This window comes from Idiotropiscis lumnitzeri, chromosome 15 (assembly GCF_059441095.1).
Source record: "Idiotropiscis lumnitzeri isolate Australia: NSW breed Sydney's pygmy pipehorse chromosome 15, RoL_Ilum_1.0, whole genome shotgun sequence".
NCBI classification, from domain to species: domain Eukaryota; kingdom Metazoa; phylum Chordata; class Actinopteri; order Syngnathiformes; family Syngnathidae; genus Idiotropiscis; species Idiotropiscis lumnitzeri.
This window is the reverse complement of record NC_142405.1, coordinates 10,137,047-10,159,306: the sequence shown is the minus strand read 5'-3', so window position 1 is coordinate 10,159,306 and position 22,260 is coordinate 10,137,047. Positions and strand designations below refer to the sequence as shown.

Sequence of the window (22,260 nt, the reverse complement as noted above, 5' to 3'; positions counted from 1 at the left end):
GGCCATTATGTTGTATTTATAAATAGCACTGATTGCAACTCTTTTGTTGTTAAGGGTGTCACTAAATCGTAATAATTTAAAACCTAAAGTAGCAATAATTCAGTGTCTGCACAAAATATTACATTACAAAGAAACAACAGTTACATGTGTCGTGTCACTTGTAGGGCAATCAAATATACTGGGAAAGCTTCAGCACGATCATAAAGTTAGCGTCAGACAGCTAAGTCGTGCATCGGAAGTGGTGTGAAGAGCTTTCAAATAAGAGTAGAATAGGAGGTGCCAAGTTAGCTGCTTGTATTTTGCTGGTTTAACAGCAACGGATAAATCTGCCGTGTTTCGTTTCAAGTGTCTTATGCCATTTATGTCTTTATGTCCTTTTCAAATGTTTATGTTCTCGTACGTGATCAAACAAACCCTGATTGTGGTCTTGTAAGCAAATTCCATTTTAATTTAGATTTGTGATCAAATACAATATGAATATTGGACTAAGTGTAAAATGTACATTTGTGTAAAAACATTATCTTCATTAATACCTGAGGTGGGCATTTCGTCTGGGAGTCCATCAATGTTTCCGTCCATATTCTCGGTTGACCACGGCCACAGCCAATCGGCGACGAGAACATAATTTCCATGTCACACAAAAAGGTGCCGCACAAACTGACATGTGGCCAAATAAAGAAGAAATAAATAAAAACAACAGACACACACACACACACAGCATGTTAGTTTATGAAACATTTTTTATTGAGTTTTCTGGTACTGAAATGTATACAACACTTATTTTTTCCTGTAATTGCCTGTGTGTCAGGTGAGCGGCACCTGCACGTGACGTATATGAAATTCTGACAGCAACTCACTGACGGACTCACTGGACTGACGATACCCACATGATTAATATGTTGTGAAATAAAATAGGCTGAGCAGTGAAACAACCAAGGATCAACCTTTTTTCACTGTGACAGATGTTCTTCGTAGCAGCAGTCGCACTGCTGTCAGTGTCAACTATTCGGTAGAGTTGAAACGTTATTCATAATGATGAGTAATTGCGGCTGAAATAAAAACCACGGCAAACGTAGAACACTCTTATCAATTGCAGTAAAATGTAGAAATGATTCACTTCTTAAACAATCTTCAAGAAGGATTTTAATGATGTAATCTAGCTCAGGCAATGGGACAATGTTCTCAAATGTACACATTTTAGATTCTAAACGTCATTAATATTCAGTCTTTGCAGTACAAAGACATAGAGGGCCCCATATGGTGCCCCATGACGAGTTCAAGTCCACCTGTGACACATTTACAAAGACGTGGACCTGCATGCATGCACACAAAAGCTGTGGAATGTAGAAGAACGAGTCACTTGGCAGCTGAGTTATTGATTACAATCAGCAATTATGACATGACAACTCACAGGTATTCTGTGGCCTTGGTATTTTTATATTCTTTGGGATAAGCATTAGTGAAGGAACTTGTTTTCATGGAAAGCTCATTTGTGGATTTGAGTATGACGCTGCACACAGGAATTGAAGGTTTTTTTAAGAGGACGTCATGGCTCCGTGACTCACATTCACACTTTTATTTCAATCACCTGCTGGTGTTTTTTCACACCAAAGAGACATTCAAGGACATATTGTCGTGATTGTCCCCAAAAATGCAATTGACTGTCAAATGGCCATTTGCTATGAACGAGTGGTGTTGGCATGGTAACAGTCACTGCAAAAATAAAAATAAAAATCTTAAACAGTATGAGTCAAACTCACCCTGTAAAAATACATTTGCGATATAATACGAGCAATTTGTTTACTTTAAAAGACCTGAACAGGGCAAATTAAATGAATTGAAAATGTAAATACAGGAATGCGTACAAGTCGGTGTTGGTAAGGTGGGCAGGTGGAAGGTGGAAGAGTCGTAATGTGACTTGATGGCTCAGTGGAAATGGGTCGACTCGAGCATGCTGCTCCGGCTCATGCCTGCTGAAGGTGTGTCTGATGCGCACCCACACAACGAGCTCTCCTATAACCAACACCCACGTTCATACCTTCCTGAGGAGGGAGGGAAGACCAAAAATAGGAAGAGCAGCATACTCAACTGAAAGGACTGGCGGCACGACCCCCCCGCCCAAAAAAAAAATACAAAAAACGGAAGGAATTTTTTGTGGGGCAAAATAAAAAAGTTTAGAAAATGCAACCGGTGCGAACTTCTGAGCGCAAAGGTTTTTGGGCAAACTTTCTTTTACGTTATGGCCACGCCCACTGCGCCAAACATTTACACCATAAGCAATTCCGCTGGGATGCGCGTTATGTAATTGTAAGAACCCCGCCCATTAAAGGAACACCTGCACCGAATTTAAATTGCTGCCTTTATTTATACTGGATCTTAATGGCAGTTCGTAGTTCGGGACAGATGGGCACTACTTGGGTTACGCAGTAACAACTACCATGGTGTTCACCATTTGTTTGATTTTATATAAACACACAAAGAGCGGCATCATTTCGAACATTGTGGTACTCATTTTCAACCAAGCTATGCGATTAGCGAAACAAATCATGGTCAATTAGTAGCCAATCTCATAGAGAAGAGACTTCATTTTGCACTGCTTTAGTCTAAGACAAACACCTGCTGACATCTAGTGGCCAGACATGGAAGTAAAACTATTCCTAAGGCCCAACCACACAAAAGACCACAGACAAAGTCTAACGTGTTTTCGTTTTTATTGTAAAGATCATGCAGTGCACTTCCATGACGGGAGGTAACTTCACTCTCAAGGATACACATGAAAAGACAGTACTCCTGAAATTACTTGGTACAAAACATAACTAAATATTACCGAGGAATGTAACAAATTAAATGACAATAGAGCGGAGAAGTGGGGCGAAAAAGAAAATGTGCAACACCGTTGCACTGCAGATCTTAAAATGCTCACTAGGTTAAAGATGTTTGTAACCCTGTTGTGTAAATAAAAAAAAAAACAAATCCTAGATTAGGAAGGTAACTTAATAGTCAAAAAAGCAATAAATTACTTCAGATATTTACTGAGGGAACTGCGGTGGGATTTGGTACGGCGCAAGTGGAGGCGGATGCTGCTGGGGTGGATGCTGCTGGGGGGGCTGTGCCTGGGGGAAAGGGAACGGGGGGTGACTTGCACCATTCTGCTGGGGTTGAAAGTTGTTCTGAGGGGGGAAGGATGCTGCCTGGTTATTAAATGACTGTCCATTGCCATTGTAGCCGGCGCTAAAAGTATTACCACCACTACTGCTGCCGTTACCGCCATAGCCTCCGTTCTGAGTATTTGTGCTAAAGCTCTTGTTTGGTCCGTTGTCATAGCCCCTACTGCTATCCCTGTCCCTATAACTGCCAAAGTCTCGCCTTCCAGAAGAATAGCGATCCCTGCGGTCAAAATCACCACCTCTGCCTCCCCTTGAACGACCTGCAAAGAGAGCAAAGTTAATGGGACCCTCTGGTTATGACAAACTCAATCAAATGTAGCAAAAAAAAAAAAAGATATATATAACTAAAAAAGACACTTAGCAGAGAAATAAAAAGTGGCTGCATTTTGACAGCACAGTTTCCGTATCTCACCAATTTGATTTACCTCCTCTGATTTCACCCATTTGGAGGAGCTTAGGGTTGATGGCCTGGTTGGCCTCACGTAGAACAGAGATAAGGTCGCTGGCCTGCCTCACGTTGTTGGGAGTGAAGAAGGTGTAGGCAGTGCCTGTCTTTTGGCTACGGGCCGTTCTGCCAATGCGGTGGATATAGTCCTCAGAGTTGTTGGGGTAGTCAAAGTTGATGACAAATTTCACGTCTTCAACATCTGTAAGATTGTGGTGCGGTGTGGCAAAAGGGAAAGAGGAGGACAGCACACAAAGACGTGCGCCAGCGCCACCACAACAACCAGATCAAACAAAGTACTGTTAGTTGCGTCATGGGGCGGGGAAAGCGAAAAAAAGGCTGGGGAAAAAAATAATTAGAAAGCTGCATTCAAACATATGGGGAGACTACAGTGGGAAGAGAGAAACAATGCACACTCCAGCCACTTCTAATTGAGGGGAATTAGGAGGAGAAAAAACACAACAGAAAAAACCCCGATGTCCTCCATTTTGTGACCAAACCATCCAAAAAAAAGCAGATCACAAGCCTTACCCTTCATTGGAGCGTGCATTCACTAGTCCGTTCCCATCGCAGCGCACCCACCACATTGTCTATACACAGTAGGGCTACTATGCACACTACTGTCTCCTAGTGTCAGTGATTGACTCAACATCCACTTGTCAACGAACACTGGTGAGAAGGTGCTACTAAGTTCACACGGTAGTCTCTAGTCAAGTAAGTAGGAGATGTGAACCGGTTTGCAGGATGCCTACAAACAGCGCACCCCAGTCGCCAGGGCAAGTTTATCCCAGTGATCACACAGTCTCTCGTTGGCAGGTCTCGACATGACTTTTGTAACGCAGGCGAGGGAGGAGTGTGAGCTTGGAATGTGTCCAACTAGCATGTCCCACTGTCACCAAAAGCGCCAGTAGCCATGTTATTGCAGAGGTGAGATTCCAATCGATCTTACAAGATGCTCGTCCGACGCAAGCTGAACTGACACAGCGACGCCACCCATGCTTTACAACACGTCTACGCAACCGAAAGCACCGTAGGAATGACTCAGGACTCGCGTGTGTCCAAACAATGCGGCGGGGCTTTCAGCTGGGACAGTTACAGAGCCTGGGTGTGTGACGCAGTCCAAACCGTTGCCAGAGAACAGTCGAGCGAGTAGGGGAGGAACTGTGGCCTTCCCCACTTTTAGATAGGCCAGCGCGTTGTATGCTGCACTCGGACCTTGAAACCTCTGCTTATGTGCGCGACTGAGAGACCCGTGCCTCGCCAGTCAGGACATCTCCAAGAATCCTCCTTCCCCCTCTGGACACCTGGGATTGTCATGCCAAGGCCCTGCCATAAACACTGCTCCTTTGGCCCATGGGAGAGACTCAGAGAGAAGCAGAAGAGTTAAAGAAAGCAAATATACTTTCTTCTAAAAAAATGCAAACGTTTCAGTGCTTTACGGGGGATACTGACCTAAACCACGAGATGCAACATCTGTAGCGATCAGTATGGGAGCCTTTCCATATTTAAATTCTGAAAAAAAAAAAAATGTTATGACCTTCAAATTGAAAATGGTCCCATTCTAATAAGTCAACTCACCATTAAGAACCCAGTCTCTCTCCTGCTGGCTCTTGTCTCCATGAATTCCCATTGCTGGCCATCTAAAGAATTCCAGACCATTTCATTAATGTGCTGTCCGCGAGTTGTTGTGTTTTTTTGGTTGCAACCTACCCATCCCGCCTCATCCTCCTTGTCAGGTCATCACACCGCCTTTTCGTCTCAACAAAGATGATGGTCTTGTTCTCCTTCTCACTCATGATTTCTTCCAGTAAGCGAATGAGTCTTTTGGGGGGAAAATAAAGTTATGCATGATTTCGACCAAGTTTACAGCTGTATGATTACATGTTACTATGTACTAACTTGTTCTCTTTCTCGCCATCGTTGCACACATCAACTATCTGAAGGATGTTGTGGTTCGCACTGAGTTGCAGGGCCCCCACATTGATCTGCACGTAGTCTTTAAAAAAGTCTTCAGCCAGCTGACGTACCTCTTTCGGCCAGGTTGCACTCCACATCAGAGTCTGACGATCAGGCTGCAGACCAAACAAATACAGCACTGATCAAACTGAAAAACGCAAAGTGGGATTTTGATATAAAAAAAATTACTTGAAACATACTCTGATCTGGTCCACAATTTTCCTGATCTGTGGTTCAAATCCCATGTCCAACATTCTGTCAGCCTCATCCAAGACGAGGTAAGTGCAGCGACGCAGGTTGGTCTTTCCCGCTTCAAGGAAGTCAATGAGTCTGCCCGGAGTTGCGATGCAGATCTCCACACCTTTGAAAGGAAATATTTCCAAAGATTAACCAGGTGAATGAAATACCAAACCTAAGTTCCAATTTAAAAAACAGCTTACCTCGCTCAAGGTCACGAATTTGCGGCCCCTTGGGGGCTCCACCATAGATGCACGTGGACTTCAGTCGAGAAGCTCTGCCATACTCCGCAGCCACCTGTTGCACTTGCTGTGCCAATTCACGAGTTGGAGCCAACACCAAGCACTGACAATAGAAAATTTTGAGTTACACAAAAGCTTGAACAGCAACTCACATTAATTTATTTTGAAGCGGTCAAAAGGTTCTAAATAAAAAATACTTACAATGGGTCCATCACCACGCTCCAGGAAAGGCTGGTGGTTGATGTGAACGATTGCAGGCAACAGATACTGTACAGAAGATACAAAGCAATTACAAGATTTCCAAAGACTACACCAACCATTGCATCTCAAATCATGTTAACCTACAGAGAGAGTTTTGCCAGAGCCAGTCTGTGCAATGCCAACCATGTCATGACCACTCAGTGCTAAAGGCCAGCCCTGAGCCTGAATGGGGGTTGGTTCTGTCCAGTTTTGCTTGTTGATAACATCCATTACATAGGCTGGTTGGAAGATTAAAAAAAAATCAAAATCAATGCATGTTTGTGAATGCAACAATTTCAAATTCCATCAAATATGCACAGTACTTACATGGGAAGCTTGCTTCATGGAAATTCACAATTGGGTTCGGGCAGTTCCTCCCCTTCACCGTGATTGTTTTCATCCTTCTGTAATTTTCAACTTCTTGCTATAGTTTGAAATAATTCAGAAAACGATTGAGTACAGTGACCACGTTGATTACATAACGCCAACACGTGTAGTGGACTCGCACACGTGTTGCGTAACCACAGGACCATGCCGGCACTCACCAAAGGCCTCCTCGATACGTCCGGGTGCTCCTGGTAAAAGTTCTTCTCAAACTTGGGAAGCTCGTCCAGATTCCAGTGTTTCTTCCTCAGGCGTTCACCGGGATTGCCGAACTTTGGTCCACCTCCACCACCGCCGCCACCGCGGCTACCACCAAAACGATGAGGGCCGCCACCGTAACTGAAATACGAGGTCGCTCAAATAAAGGAACACTAAAGCCATCCGGTGGAGGGCATCGACGAACAAATCAAAGAATCGCGTCTTAACTGAGTCATTGTAAGAAAATGTCCTGCTGCTATATACTTTCCAGCCAGTAGAGGAACAATGGAAACAGCCGGCATTTTGTATGCGCTTCACCATTACTACATGGCAAAAGAGCCGACTAGCAACACGTAACAGCGAATGGCGGTATCAAGTTCAACAAGACCCAATAATTGTCACGTGTGAAAAGTCTTTCATTTTCGGAGGCAAGTCTTTGGCCTTCACTGCGTTGGACTACGTCGAACGTCGAACAAAGTGGTAGCTCGAAGCTAACTGCAAGCCGCCATATCAGGCACGAGGCCAGACGAGGCCTCCAGCCAAAGATAGCAGGCTGCCGTTTGCCGGCTATTGTCGAATACACGTGGCAACGGTTAGTCACCCTGTGGATATGTTACAATTAACTCAAATTCACCCATTCCGCCAAATTTGAGTCAGGTACACAGTATTCAAAATTAATTCCTTGGCGAAGCCCGGGCGGCCATTTTCCACGAGGGTGAAAACCGCCTTGAAGAAACTAAAAGTATGTACTTACCCTCGATCTCTGTCCCTATCCCGGCCACGATCTCTGTCGGAATATCCTGGCATGTTGATTAGTATTTGTGTAACGTTGAATCAAAAATAAAAGCTAACTATACTTCGCCGGTCACCAATTTACTTAACCCTCGGTAGCGGTGACGAAATGCCGGTTAAAGAAAAAGGTGTTCCGGCTTATATAGTGAGCGGAAATTCGACTTCCGCTGTATTCATCCGCCTGTATGTTTTCTTCCCCTTTGACTTCAGCGGTAAGAAAGAGCATCGAATGATAAATTAACTTGCTGACGTCTAAACGTTTCTTTTGAATGTATTTATATGAAGCAAAATCCAAAGGTCAACAAATGAAATATCCCATTGGCCTATGTCTCACTCGGTAGCGAATGCCCAAAAACCATTGAAATGGCGGATGAATATGTTCCAGACCAAATTTGGTAATGAGGTTCCTCGTGAAATACCACAAATGACGTCACGAGGACCAACCCAAACGTAGTCAGCACGGCATTCTTACGTCAGTTTATAGTTTGCTTCAGGTTAGAATTATTCATTTATTATAAATATTTGGGAAATCATTTTCTACTCTTACTTAAATTCTCCACGCCCTCGTTGAAATACTAGATTTAAATAAAAATTATGCTCAATCATTTAAAAAAATTGTCATAGGGGAAGTAAATTAGAGATGTAAAAGTAGATGTGGTTGAACAATGTTGCACACCTTTATAACTGGTGGGTTATGTTCACAATTAACCAATAACATTAAAACTCAAGTTCAACAGGAGCTAGCACAAAAAAAACCCTCATTCAAATTAAGCGCCCGATTAAACATTCTAGCCTAGAATGTTAATTAGAATTTCTAGGCATTACATTTATAATGGAACACAGTGAAGACCAATTCCGGGTCTATGTATGCATGCATGAGGGGCCAACCACAAATCTTGAGGGGACATTGTGCTGCATTGTCTACGTGCTCTATATAGAGTAAACTCTGAATGACAAGCAGAATTGAATGCAAGCAATCTCCATACTAATGATCTGTTGTATTAATTTGTTTACAAGGCTGAGTCCCTAAGGAGAAAGAAAGGTTGGGACAATTCTGCTGAAAGTTTTGCAGGAGTGAAAAAGTGAAGATGCGATTGTAAGATATCAGCCAGATTGGGTCGAGAAGTTGGGTCGAGGCGGGCCTTTCAACAGTGGTCTGCATGCACAGATAACGTACCAGTAGGCACACGCATAATCCGTTGTAGGAGAATTGGCTACATGTTAGCTACTAGAATAATTTTGTTATATGGTTTTGGTAGTTGTTGACAGAACAAATAAAGTTTTTCGAGAAAAACATTAACTTTCATTTTTATTACGTTATGAGACTACACAAAACACTATGAACGGAGTTTAGCAAAGTTTATACTCTGTATACTCTGAGCAGAGTGAAAACGGAAAATGGAGCGGAGTCGAGAGACGTGAGGGGAGAGAGATGAGATAAAATGTGACTTCTAATGTATTTTGAGGGATTTAGTTTGGGGGTATACCATTTATTCGAGGGGGCCAGATTACCTCTTGCCACTGCGTAGACCCAGCCCTGGTGACGACAGCCATCAAGTGGCAAAAATATGACACAACAATGACATTACAGAGAACATGACATCCCCCAAACGATGAATCAATGAGAAGAAAACTAACTAACTTTTCCACACGATCCCATTTAAAATGTAAATAAATTTACCAAGTTTCATTCACCAGGCACACTTGCTTTGTTGTATTTTTTTTTTTAATTAAAATTGAAAAATACCTAAAGGAAAAGGAAGAAAGACAATATTTCTTCGTACAAGGCCTTACATTGTTAGACAAAGGCAAGTTTAATGAGAACTAATTACACACAAAAAATAAAATACTCTTACAAAATGGTAGTGTTAACATACATCAAATTGCATCAGTCAGCTAGGAGAGATAATAGTCCTAGTGGATCATGCTAAAAAAACAAACAAACAAATCTAAAAAGGCAAGAGCTGCATCTCTTGACCTTTTCTGGGTTGATAAGATCTTCAATTCTTCAGTGAGAGGCAGCAAAGAGACGTCATTGAGAAAAGTATTGTATGAAGTGTGATCTATCTTTGTGCACGGGACTTCTAAGTGGATGAAATGCCCTTTAGGTCATCATTTGATACCCACAGCAACCTCCCTCTGGTTTCGTGCAACTCACGCCCCCCACAAGATAAAATCAGTTTCTAATTAAGTTAAACATAAATTACAAGTTGTTTGATCCACATATATGAACAATATATTTTTACTGTACAAAGCACCATGTGAGGACACTTGTCACTTTGCATACACTTGTTTACATTAAAGAACAACATAACAGTTCATTTTTTTGTAGTGTATGCAAATGTTAAGAACAGTCCACGGTCAGAGAGATTGCTAAACAGGCAGCATTTTTTAGAAAACATTCAAGATTTGTATGTTCAATGGTAAAAAAACAATCTCGCAAATGGAACATTAACAGAACTGTAGAGCAGGAGGCAATCTCATTCAGATCATGTCCAACCAAGCGTTTGGACATGCTAAAATGATGCCAAAACAATAATAGTGGATGTTTATTATTTAGAAAATATTGGTCAATTTGATTGTGTAGTTGTTAAAAAATAAAATTACAAGGTCCGCATTATAACCCCTGAGAATGTGGCCAGTGAAATTAATTCTTTCCGATTTTCTTTTTTTTTGTGGCCACAAACAGGCATCAATAGTGTATGTCAACTTTGAAAAGCAATCAATCAACAAACGTACAAGTATATGAGCGCCAAAGTCAGACAAATGCTGACGATCTTTAACACCACATGGTAGCCGAAGACTTGTGAGTCTAGGAACAGAAGCAAACATTTGAATTTATGCATAAAGCTCTGTTAATAATGAGTGACCGCTGACTAAAGGTTAAAAAAAAAAAAAAAAAGTCAAACAAAATGTGTTGCTCTAGCGGCTCCAGAATTATACCTGTAGAATTTAAAGGGTCTGTTCAGCCTGACAAAGATTCAACGGATATTTGTGCGTGTGTGTGTGTGTGAGATTTGCAAGCATTTAAGATATACCTCCTGTTAAAGATTAGAACCAAAATATTTAGTTATTTGAGTGAAAATCAGCACATTTCTGTTCTTACAAATTACTTTTATAATTTAAACAGTAACACTTTGCATTTTTCAGAAACAATGGAAACGGGGAGATGTGATATACAGTATGCATATATATCAGCAATAAATTAGATATATTAGAAATGTACTCATTTTCTTCCATTTTCCTTGTTACTATATAAAAATAACACATTGAAAGCACTTCGTTCACGTATACATGTTCAAACAAACCGATTGACAATGAGTGACAATGGGAATGCAGCTTGCGCAGCGACTTATTGGGGTCCTCGCTGCTGTCTTTGGAGAGCGATGGAAATCTGTCCGGCAAATTCAGACTCATCGTTGCATCCGCACATGCAGTATCTCTGCTGGCCGGCCAGGATACCGTTTGCTCCCACGTGATCAGTCCAAGGCACACTCCATATCGAGAATTAATGTTTCCAAGTGGTTCTGGTAACCATCAATTAAATTACCCTGTACTCTAGCTAACACACCGCTCTTGTATATGCAGTCGTTGGTTCAGAGTGACCCTTGCTACATGAAATAGTCATCATTGTAAAATGCTTGAATGGACATAGAAAAAGAGGAAGAGCCAGCGAATCCTGCATGTTCCACAAGTTAGTAAATGGTCTGAGTTATTAGCAGCGGCAGAGATTTTTTTTTTTTTCCAATAACAAAAAAGACCATAGAGCGTATGTGTGTGTGCGTGTAAAAAAAGGGGGCGGGATCATAGCCAAACCATGCGACTTGAGTTGTTGGTTGCACTGTGCATCATCACAGAGTCACTCCACAGCAAAGCCACATGTCTCCTCAATCGCAGTGAGCAACTTGTCATAAAGTTTGTCATAGCTTTCATAGGGAGGAATGTCGATCCGATTGAAACTGTCAAAATAGGAGAAGGTGATTTTAAGTTATGGCAGTATGAGAAACATTAGGATGTTCATGTAAATGGACAAGAATGCTGGTACATTTGTGTCAAACAACGACTAAAATTTCAAGTCATGTGAGCATTTATTTCACATCCTTGATTTGTAGTCCTCATTAGTAAGACAATTAAGTGATCTGGTAGAATGACTCGGGCACTCTAGTAAGGCCCCCCACAGTAGGCGGGGGACACCCTGAACAGTTTGCCAACCAATCGCAGGGCACACAGAGACAAACAACCATCCACGCTCACACTCATATCTAGGGACAATTTTGAGTGTTCAATTAACCTACCATGCATGTTTTTGGATATGTGGGAGGAAACCGGAGTACCCGGAGAATCCTGCACCTCCACACTGAAAGGCCATCTTGCTACCCAGTCGTCCACTGTGCCGACATTTATTTCACGTTTTGAAAATATTTTTCACAATCCAGGGGTACAGATCATAAGCCACATTAATAGAGGGAAAAATAAGAAATGATTTGCCTTGGTCAATTTAAAAAAAAAAAAAAAATTCACCCAAACCTGGCATTTTTAAGGGGTGTGTAGACTTTTTCTATCCATGATAAATGCTAATAGTGAGGCAAAACTCTGTACTAGTTGACATCTGCATGCTATCAGTACGTCTGGATAAGCCCCTGATATTAACGAGTCCTACTATTAAGTCAAAATTTCATGACTAGTGAGGACAACGAGTAATGTTGAGAAAAGTCTGATTGAATATGCACAAAGCAAGTTGTTTGACTTTTGCTTTTCTTCTGCTGCAGAAGCCACTAGTGTCACCTCCAAAAAAATAAATATATATTTCTCAAACATTTTTCTCACCACGTGTGGGCTTTAGGGAGGTTGTTGGTGTTGGCATCAATCTGGTGGATGGTGAATAGCCGTGGGCCAGCAGCACCTACATGAAATAAAATTGGAAAAATATTATGAAGATGGCATACATGAGATAAAAAGCTACAGAAATCTTTGACAGTACGCCATTGATGAATACTGTGGGATTAAATACATCAGAGGGACTTTTCAAAGTCATTCAAGGACACAATCCCAAGAAAAATGTATTATTTGGATGCAACACTAACACCAGATGAGTGGAGTCTGCCATGAAGCTCATCCCTTGATGGCGTCCATTTATCACAATCAGTGCAAAGTCACAGACAACAATGCAGAAAGCTAATGCTTTCAGGGAATGTTTTGGATTTTTATTTGCCCTAGCTTTTTAGCCCAGAAAAAAAGATATTGAACATTGTTGTCCGCCCATGAGACAAAAAGTTCAGAATGTACTCCTCGTGCCTGAGCACTTTGTCCCACTGTGGCACTATCTGCCAGCAGGGCTCCAGCAGAAGAAAACAACATTTTAAAACAAGCACTCCCACCTTCTCATCATTGGTCTTACTTTACCTTGGAGGGCCTTGAAGCCCTGCAGTGGAACCCTGGAAGATCCTGTGACGAACTGCAGCAGACGGGCTCGTCGCTCCTCATCGAACGACTCCACAGCTTTCCAGAACCATTTGACAATGTTACTATCTGGAGTGCAATGTTTCAGCCGTGTGTTGGACTTCCAGTCATTAATGTCAATTTTACCCAGACCACATACGATTAGCTGCGGAATGAAGAAAGAAACACGTTAATTTTAGAAGTGTAAATTTGCAGGCTACAATTTTAAGTGCATGCGCAGATTTTAATTAGATGATAAAGTATAAAAAAAAAATCTCTCTTTAGGAACACATCTGGACAATGCAGACAATGTATGAATTATTCAAAAACACAGTTACTCAAGTTACTCAACTCATTTGATATACCAGCTGTTCTTCCGATTTTCTGCTTTAATATGCCAGTTAAACACCTCAAAAACTCAAGCAACTTCATAATAAACAGGAGTTTGTCAGATGGTAAAAAATTATTCAAATAATAATTTTAGCAGTTTAATGCCACTCTGACTTAAAGCTGACTTTCAAACTAAACATAAAACAAAGACCATTACAATTACACATTTTAAAACAACTAAACGACTTTGCCTGAGGAATGTCGCCAGTATCGTAATGGAAAACGCCATAGACAGGCTAACAAATAGCATCGACAGTCGCAGTGTTGGAAATATCTGAGCAACTGATATTTGAACACAAACGGTGGAGCAACACACGCAGAAAAAACAATAATCGCAACACACAGGCATATATTCTTAATACTCTGTCAAAAATAAATAATATTATTGCTGCTTATATTGAGTCACTGGGAGTATTGGCGACTCTTCTCGTTTGTGTCTGTTTGCCTGTATCATGCCAACCCCTCCATTGAATCAAGTTGACAAAGGGAAAGTACCTCAAGCTCTTTCTCATCAAAAGCCTTTAATAGGTGCTGGGGGATGACTTCATTGAAGCCCTTCTGAAGAGCGAGGAACTGCGCCTCAATGCCCCGCAGAAAGCGCCAGTTGACGTACAAGCGGACATACTCTTTCTTTGTGTCTTGCGTGACGGGAATACTTTTTCCATTTGGCTTGAGCTCATGCTGGATGATCTCTCCGTAGGCATTGTGTTCTACGCAGAAGGTGTGGTCCAACACGCCTGTGATGTCATTGTCCCTGAGGAGTCATAATGGGTTAAATGACCATTTTAAGTCAATCACAGGATTTCAGAAACTGGGCAAAACATAATCAAAGAGAAGAAAGAATCCGTTTTCTCATAATATATAAAACCTCTGGTAAAAATTGCTTTATTTTGCGTTGATTGAGTGTATTGATATCAGGTTTTCAGCTGATGCCATTTTACCAGTATATACTGCTATTTATCCCTCTGAGAGCAATTGAAAAAGCTAAAAAAAATATATATATAGAACATAAAAAAAAATAAAATATTCCATCATCTGACTTCTTCAGCTTTGCTCAACAATAAACCCCAGGGGGTGCTGTCATCCAGCAACCAGGTCTGGTCAAGGGTTTTGTTTCATATGATCATATGTGTTCAAAATGTCATGTGCTATTTTTTTTAGATGGGTTGCATATTATTAATTTTTTTTTTTTTAAATAATATCGGTTGCATATTAATTATTAATTAATTATTTTTAAAAAATAATATCACAACCATAAAGAACTTTTTTTTTTTTCAGCAAAAATGTGTCTAGTACGTACAGGATCCAGACGAGGCTATTGTGCAGGTCCGGGTCAACAGACTCCATGTCGTCCAGGGTGATGGGTTTACCGAGCAGTTGTTTGTAGAAGGGTAAAGTAAAGCCTCCATCAATGTAGTGGCCATGGAACACTGCCATCCCCATGATACGGCCCACAAAGTGGAAGTACGATAAGTGCTCCTAGACATAGGCGACACGTGCATCTTTAATATATAATTTACATGTGGAACTTATTGTTATTATATAGAATTTATTTTTCTCCTGACTGAAAGACAATTAAAAAAAAAAATGCAAACAACAGCGGGAAAAAAATTAAGTGGAATCTTAAAACCACGACCGGAAATTTGTTTTTCTAAATGACTCTTTTTCTAGAAAGCTGAAATCAAGTAAATATAATAAGGAAATGACCTTTAAGTGCCTGAAAGTGAGCTCATAAAGAAAGCCAGCAAGAGAAATTGAATCATGAAACATTTTTTTAAGCGATCAATTTCAATGACAGTTTGAAAGGAACGGCAAATAAAAGATTCTTTATGGACATTTGGTTAAAAGTGGCTGCGCCGCCGTCACATTTGATGGCTGTATTGTGCATGACTCACAGGGTTGACTGCAGAGTCTGGGTTAATCTGCAGCGTGTAGATGTCATCACGGGAGTACTGGAACAGGCCATAGTACGGGTTCAACATCTCATGTGATAGCAGATAGAGCCACTCCCTGGACAGAGAGATCAAATAAAGAGAAGCAAGTTGACCAAAATACCGAACAATTTTGAGGGGGTGTCAACAACTTGTGAATGTTGGCTATTCGCAGCAAAGCTCAACTTTCCTACCTGGCCACTCCACCATAATCAAGTCCTTCTTCTCCCCGAAACTTCACCATTAGCCTTTTCCATAAGTCCTTTGGCCGCATCTTCATCACTTGTCGATAGGATTCCTGCAGTGCAGTAACACAATCTCATTACAGAAAGTTTATAAAAGCAAAATGTAGGAAGAATATATCCTTTGCATTACCATGTGCAAATAGGGCTGAAGGATTTAAAAAAAAAAAAAAATCTAACAGATTTTTTTTCCGCTCAGTATTGTGAGTGCAATTTAATATGTGATGTTTTTCAAGGTCCTCTTCTGATGCACTTAATTTTTATCATGTAAAATAGGAAAAAGGGAAAATGACCAATTAATGAACATGAAAGAGGAGTTGTTTTTCCATTTCACTTAGAGTTGTTAACGCCTTTACAAAATTCTACCGAACAAGTGTGGCGTTAACGTAAATCATTATGTATATCAGATTACAACAATAATTCTAACAATTCTCCATGTTTTTCAACTCAACTTTCATGTTTCGTAAAACATGTGAGGTGCACTTCGTCAACACCGAACTTATCTAAACACTCAATAAATAACACGTATATACTGGCCCAAATTGTGCCATTTTGAAAATTGCATTCAACTCCACTGCAATATCCATTTGAATCCGATTAATTGTTCAGCCCTATCTACTACGTACAATTATTCCCATTAAATTGCACAGACGCGTGATGCACCACAGATGCACACATCCTTTGAAACAACAGAACTGAAAATGTTGCACCACACTCAACCAAAAGACATTTTACAGCTGCTTCAAAGTCTGGAAAGTCCAGTCCTGTTGCAAGTGTGCCGCTTCCCTATTTTAGACCAATTGGTCCATTGCTGTCATGCTCCAGCTCAATAAGTGTTCATCCCATGTGCAGACTGCCGGCGTATTAAGGGCAGGGTTCATTAAAAATGGATTAGGGGCAGTTATAATAAACACAGTCATAAGGCTATAATAACACAGCCTCTTTCACCGCAATGTTTCACTCTTCCCTTCAGATGAGGCAGACAACTTCGACCTGCTGTGAGGGTGGGAGGCGGTAGCAAGGTCTTATCTACACCCAAATGTACACATGTAGAAGGCCCTGACAGCCCACGGGCTAACACTTGCCCATTCAGTCATGAGTTAATGCTTCAGTGGATCTGGAGAAGTTATGCAGTTATGTCTCGAGCAACCTTAAGCCGTCCTTTGCCCTACCGCCCGTCTCTCTCACGGTGAGATCAGCCAACAAAAATGTCTTCGTTCAGATTAACAGACATGGCTGTTCCAGTGCATTCCACCGCATATTTTATGAGGGTCGTGTAGTCTGTTGCAGGTGTTGTTGCGCTGATAAAGACCCTGCACCTCGCAGAAGCAGAAACACTCCTCTGCTGAGCAAACGTACTTGAGAGAGAGGTCTGCTTTCGATTGGAAACAGAAATGCTTCCACATGTGTGTGTGATTGTGTGTGTGTGTGTGTCTCCCAGTCAAACTGCCAAGGGGTATTGTTTATGGGACTACACAAGAAATAGAGATAAAACGTTCACATTCGCATAGTTTGAGTGAATCTAAAAATAACTTGGAACAGTTAACGAAGAGCAGAACTTGTGTTGTCTGCTGCACAGCCAGTGTAATAGCATTAGATGTACAAGTGATACCCCCCCCCCATTGACATTAATTGAAATGCCAATGTATTTCAGCTCCTCCCTAGCAACATTATTTTAAATAAAAATAAAAAAACACATTTTTTTTTTTTAAATAAAAGAGACCATTTGTAAACCAGTTTCATGTGTACTGTAGTATTTGTGCATTTGATGCGTGCCTTTAAGGCAAGTGACATCAGGTGATGGAGCTAAGTTGCTTATGAGCGCCTTGCTGCCATTGTGTCCTCACCTCAAATATTTCCTCACGCGACACCTCGATGCGACAATGCCCAGCCTGAGGCTGCTGCTGAGACAGTTCCTGTCGGAGGATCTTGAGCTTTTGGACGAGGTCTCGCTTGTACTTGGGCACTGTGAGACAGTCTGCATCCTCTGGGAGCTGACCTGTGGACACCAGAGTCTGCTGGACTTGATCCTTTGACGGATTCTGACGACTAATGGGGACAGGAAAGAGAAGTTTAAGCAAGATGGCAAAGACTTCAAAATAAGAGACAGAAAGACAATTGTTGCCAACGAGGCCTGGGGTTGCCAATATTCAATCTCAGCTACACAGTGATGAGTGCAGTCATTGTTAGACTTGTGTAGCTTCTTGGTCCCTCAAGCCACGTTTCAGATATAACAATAAAAGCAAGTGAGAGAGTGGAAAGGCAATAAATAGCTAAACATAAAAAAATAATGAATATAATTTTCAGACTATTCACACACCTAAAGAACAACTTGGAGGCAACTTGGCCAAATGACAACGTAATTGCATGCCGAACCAAGAGGTGGGGCTAAAACCCCTGAATACATATGTAAATATTTTTACGTCTCTATTTTATTCTACAGAAAAAGAATAATGTTAAGTTGGAAATTTAGCGGAAACACATTTTATAATTGAGCAACAGCAGTCAAAGATGCAGACAAAAATGGGGAAAAACAGCATCTTAATGCTGAATTTAGAATTATTTACCATAATTTTGATTTGAGGTTTATTTTTTTTCATGTCAAAATGACTGACCTTTGGACAGACGGACACAACATGGTGTGATATAGAATATTTTTTTTAAATATAATGTTAACTAATATAAACAAACCATAAAATTTAAGGTATGCAAGGGTAAAAAAAAAAAGTGTGGATTAGAGAGACAGCTATTCCCATACACATGCAAATAATATTTGTACGGAAGTATGAAAAAGGCACAGCATGTTTCACTTCTGTGGGGTTCACATGTAAGCTGATCTCTGAGCAGGGTCGTAAACAGAATCAAAGCGAAGAAAAGAGAGGAAGCACGTGTCGGTCAGTGTGACTGCGAACGCAGTATAAAATGAACTTGAAGTTCAAGTCAGTTAATCTGAGACTAAAGACTAACTTTGATGAAAGGACATACCAAGGCAGAGGCAAAACAGAAAGTAGACCCAAGCAGGCTGCAGTTGACGGAGGTTAAATCAGACCACAATTGTTCTCAAGTATCCTTCTAATGGCCTGCGTAGTCCATAATCACATTGACAACTTTGCTTAGTTTGTGTCCGCCAAGTGGAATTGAGTTAGGCTTTTCAATCACTTCCTGTTAGCCCAGAAAGCCACAGGGCCCCAAAGGACTCTCAAGAACTCATCTTGAATCCTTTTATTTCCTGTAGACTAGACTCTCAGGGAGGGATGGGAAGTAGGAAGGGCACTCGCCTGACAGCATCCAAATCGAGCAGACATCTCAAAGGGTGGGAGGAGAAGGTTGAAAACAAGGAAAGAAGCATCTCCCGCACTTTCACCTAGAAAACCATCTCTGCCCTTGACTCTCATCGTCACAAAGAAAATACGAGGTTCTCTTTTCTTGGGGGAGTGGAACTCAGCTACGCTGCTGCGACACGTTACCAAAGTGAATGAACGTAAATCCAAATCCTGCGGGAGATGACATGATAACTCATCATGTCGCTGAATTCAAAACAGGTTTGAAATCAAGGATTCAGTTACTGAAAAGTGACCCTGACCAGTCGGGTTTGTAACATGTGTCATGGGGGAAATCTAAACTGGAGCAAACCAGTGCTTGCTGGATGCTCAGACAAATGAAATAAAAAAATCAGCATTAAAAACGACAAATTTGACAGACTGAGACAGTATATCAAACATTTTTGTGGTATGACGGAAAGGGTGGGGATGGGGCTGGGGGGGGTTGAAATCCCTGAATTGATAAAAGGCAGATGTCTTGAAGGAACTCTATGGTGCTTGATATCTTTTCCAGATAGTACATATTTCCTAATATCATCCTAATAGGGTTGTATTTTGCAGGAACCGTAATCAAAATACAAAAGGCAATCAAATACAGCTTAAATCGGCGATTTGGCAATTCAACATTATATTAAATGCAAAAACTTTGACATGTGGAACTCGACTGCACAAAATTGCATTCCTTAAAAAATTCTGTTTGCGATGGATATTTTTTTTTTGACCGTAACACTAAAATTGCCACGATGGACAGAAAGGTGAATAAACAATACAACTTCTCTGCAATATCTTGCTGATGAAAAAGCATCTTACATTGCAAAAAAATAAATAAAATAAAAGTGGCATGCCAATGCCAAAAAATGAAAAACGAGTAGAAAATGCCAGCATGTTCTTTGATCTATGCAAAGGGGATAGGAAGAAACCAGATCTCTCTGCAATGCATTCCGTCCCTGCACAGAGGAGGAATGAGGTCAGGCACCCGTCCACTGCTCCATCTTCGTGAAGCAAAGGCTTATGGGTAAATCTATGATCGTTAACAGCACAGTAGGTGTTTGAACAGCTGCATAGACAAAGACATTCTGAACATGTGTTTGGGCCATGTTCAAAGGTTTGGACCATGCACAAATACATAAACCAATGCATAAACCTCCACAGAATTCATTAACAGACTTGGGCATTACATTCATGCGTTATTTCCTGGATGCAATAGTCCTCGTGTCTCATTCTCCTGTCAGATGTTGAGCCAAAAGCAGCTACGTGACAAATCGTGTGCTAAAATGCCTTTATGAAGGCTTTAAGCATGTGTGATGTTTGTGTAGAAAGAGCAAGAAGTGGAGAGAATGTGTGGCCGTGTGCAACAGGGGCTTCCTGGAATGAAAAACAAATCTTACCTCACGTTCTGACTTTCTATGCCTCCTCGTGAGCCATTTGGGCTTGGACTGTAAATGCAAAACAAAGACAATTGAGTCCAGGAAATAAATCAGAAAAAAATCCTTTGAATACCTTGTTTAACAAGGGTGAAAAGGTCAAAACTTACTTAAGGACTCGATGTAGGTTGGCAGAGAGGCGTGGGTCAGTGAACTGTGTGGTTCGGTTGTTGTGGTCCACAAAGTACACTCTGCCCGTGGCCGTGTTTCGTATCTCCCAGCCAGGAGGTAGAGGACCTAATTCCTCACAGTTCACATTACTCAGATCTCTGACATGTGACAGAAAAAAAAACCACATTATAATGTGGGGGGGGGGGGGGGGGAGAAAAAAAAACAAGAAAAATAAAGTGACGAAAGGAGAAGCCATGCTAATTGCTAAGCTAAGCTAAGACGGACACAGCTAGTCCGTAACACTGGAATTAAGTGCTTGGGGAATCACGTTCACTTGTCACAGAAGCTCCAACTTTGAACAGGAAAATAGAAAGCAATTTAATATAAGTCTGCACCCTTGAGAGAAAATCTACTCACTAACCGGAAATGGAAATGAATTACATTATGCTACGCCGCACATCAGCCAGCAATATCAAATATTTATAATTTTTTTTTCTTTGTTTTCAGACAAGAGTCCTGATTGTTTTGATTTTACTTTTGAGGTCTACACAACAAATGTTTACAAAATTACAGCAGTCAACAAAATACAGTTTGCTGCTATACACATTGTGAATTTAGGGAAAAAATGATTACATAAAAGAAAAACATTTTTATCATTTGTTAAATTGTAATACAGTATCTTTATCTTTTGAATAATACGGTTGCTTCAAATCCCTGGGATTAACCTACAAAAAGCCTTTAAATTAATTGTTTTATAGGGTAAGGCTGCAAGGTATTACAATATCAGCCGTGCCTGTTGATCTAAACTTTATTTTTGTACTGTGAATATTTTTTACACTGCCTGACTGACTGCTTCCCAAAAGGAGTTAATACTTGACAGACTTGTAACCCGCTTTATGCTCTGACTGGCCTGTCATGACACAAGCCAATCCATCTCAGTGTCATATAAAATCAAAGTATTTGTGATGAGGCAGGAATGCAGCGCCTCAACTGTTTTGTTATGTCACGTGACGTCGTGATGATGTCCCAATTCCCTGAAGGTCACGTACCTGGGTACTCTGGGGTCGTGCCATGTGCTGACACCCGTCTGAGTGTGAAGGAAGTACACTTGGCCTTGCTGCGTGGTCCTCTGTTCTGTAAAATGATTAAAAAAAGAGGTGCAATACAATAATTAGTATCCAGAAGGAGCCAAATTGAAGACTCGTTGGTGATTTACAGGATTTACAGATGCATAGCAGAGAGGAAGAGAGTTTTTTTTTTTTTTTTTGAGGAGATGAGCTCATTCATCACCTGCCAGACAGTCCCCTGCTAATTCTTTTGATTATCACCCTGTTTTACACATAACCTGCCAACCAACGCACGTATAAGTTCCAGGTGACAACTCTTGGTGTGTGTTCACATGCAAAGAATCAGATTTTCTGATAGATTTAAAATGCATTGCCCAAAAAAAATGAAGTCATAAAGGACAGAGGGAGGAAAGAGAAGGAGACAAGCCTAGAGAGGCTCGGATCCTCCTAAATCTCGGACACTGAGCACAAGGTTAAGATATGCTTCTCCAGCTCTGGCTCAAAAAATCCCTGCAAAGAAAATTCCCGTGAGGATAAACAAAACTCCCAAAGATGTGTGGAGGACTGCAGCTGGCGTGTGTGTTTACTTTTTACATGAATGTGTCTGATTGTTTGAGTATGTGCAGAAAAGAGAAAGAGGTGCGGAGGGGCGGGGGAGCAAATGGCAGCAGCCAG

The 22,260-nt window shown here is 41.0% G+C and overlaps 2 protein-coding genes across 3 annotated transcripts in view; both read right to left on the bottom strand.

The window, feature by feature from the left end:
* Nucleotides 1–2,694: 2,694 nt before the first annotated feature.
* ddx5 (DEAD (Asp-Glu-Ala-Asp) box helicase 5) lies at nt 2,695–7,793 on the bottom strand. Of its 2 annotated transcripts, none has more exons than XM_088316390.1 (13): nt 7,624–7,793; nt 6,833–7,010; nt 6,615–6,711; nt 6,393–6,526; nt 6,249–6,314; nt 6,009–6,150; nt 5,769–5,929; nt 5,512–5,684; nt 5,323–5,433; nt 5,191–5,252; nt 5,065–5,124; nt 3,593–3,814; nt 2,695–3,427 (listed from the first exon to the last, which is right to left on the bottom strand). In XM_088316390.1, the coding sequence occupies exons 1-13, from the start codon at nt 7,674–7,676 to the stop codon at nt 3,030–3,032; spliced, it is 1,857 nt and encodes a 618-aa protein (XP_088172516.1). In that variant the 5' UTR covers nt 7,677–7,793; the 3' UTR covers nt 2,695–3,029. The 2 variants fall into 2 exon arrangements, with proteins under 2 accessions (XP_088172516.1, XP_088172517.1); XM_088316391.1 differs by having other exon boundaries at nt 3,253–3,427; nt 3,580–3,814.
* Nucleotides 7,794–9,434: 1,641 nt separating this feature from the next.
* Nucleotides 9,435–22,260, bottom strand: part of smurf2 (SMAD specific E3 ubiquitin protein ligase 2) — a 43,065-nt gene continuing 30,239 nt past the window's right edge. Inside the window, exons 9-19 of the mRNA XM_088316907.1 lie at nt 21,568–21,652; nt 20,518–20,676; nt 20,372–20,419; nt 17,511–17,712; nt 15,616–15,719; nt 15,386–15,500; nt 14,791–14,969; nt 13,986–14,244; nt 13,065–13,266; nt 12,489–12,564; nt 9,435–11,620 (exon numbers count right to left, since the gene is read on the bottom strand). Of these exons, the coding sequence (XP_088173033.1) occupies nt 11,521–11,620; nt 12,489–12,564; nt 13,065–13,266; nt 13,986–14,244; nt 14,791–14,969; nt 15,386–15,500; nt 15,616–15,719; nt 17,511–17,712; nt 20,372–20,419; nt 20,518–20,676; nt 21,568–21,652 (1,529 nt within the window). The 3' untranslated portion in view covers nt 9,435–11,520. The remainder of the gene's footprint in view (nt 11,621–12,488; nt 12,565–13,064; nt 13,267–13,985; nt 14,245–14,790; nt 14,970–15,385; nt 15,501–15,615; nt 15,720–17,510; nt 17,713–20,371; nt 20,420–20,517; nt 20,677–21,567; nt 21,653–22,260) is intronic.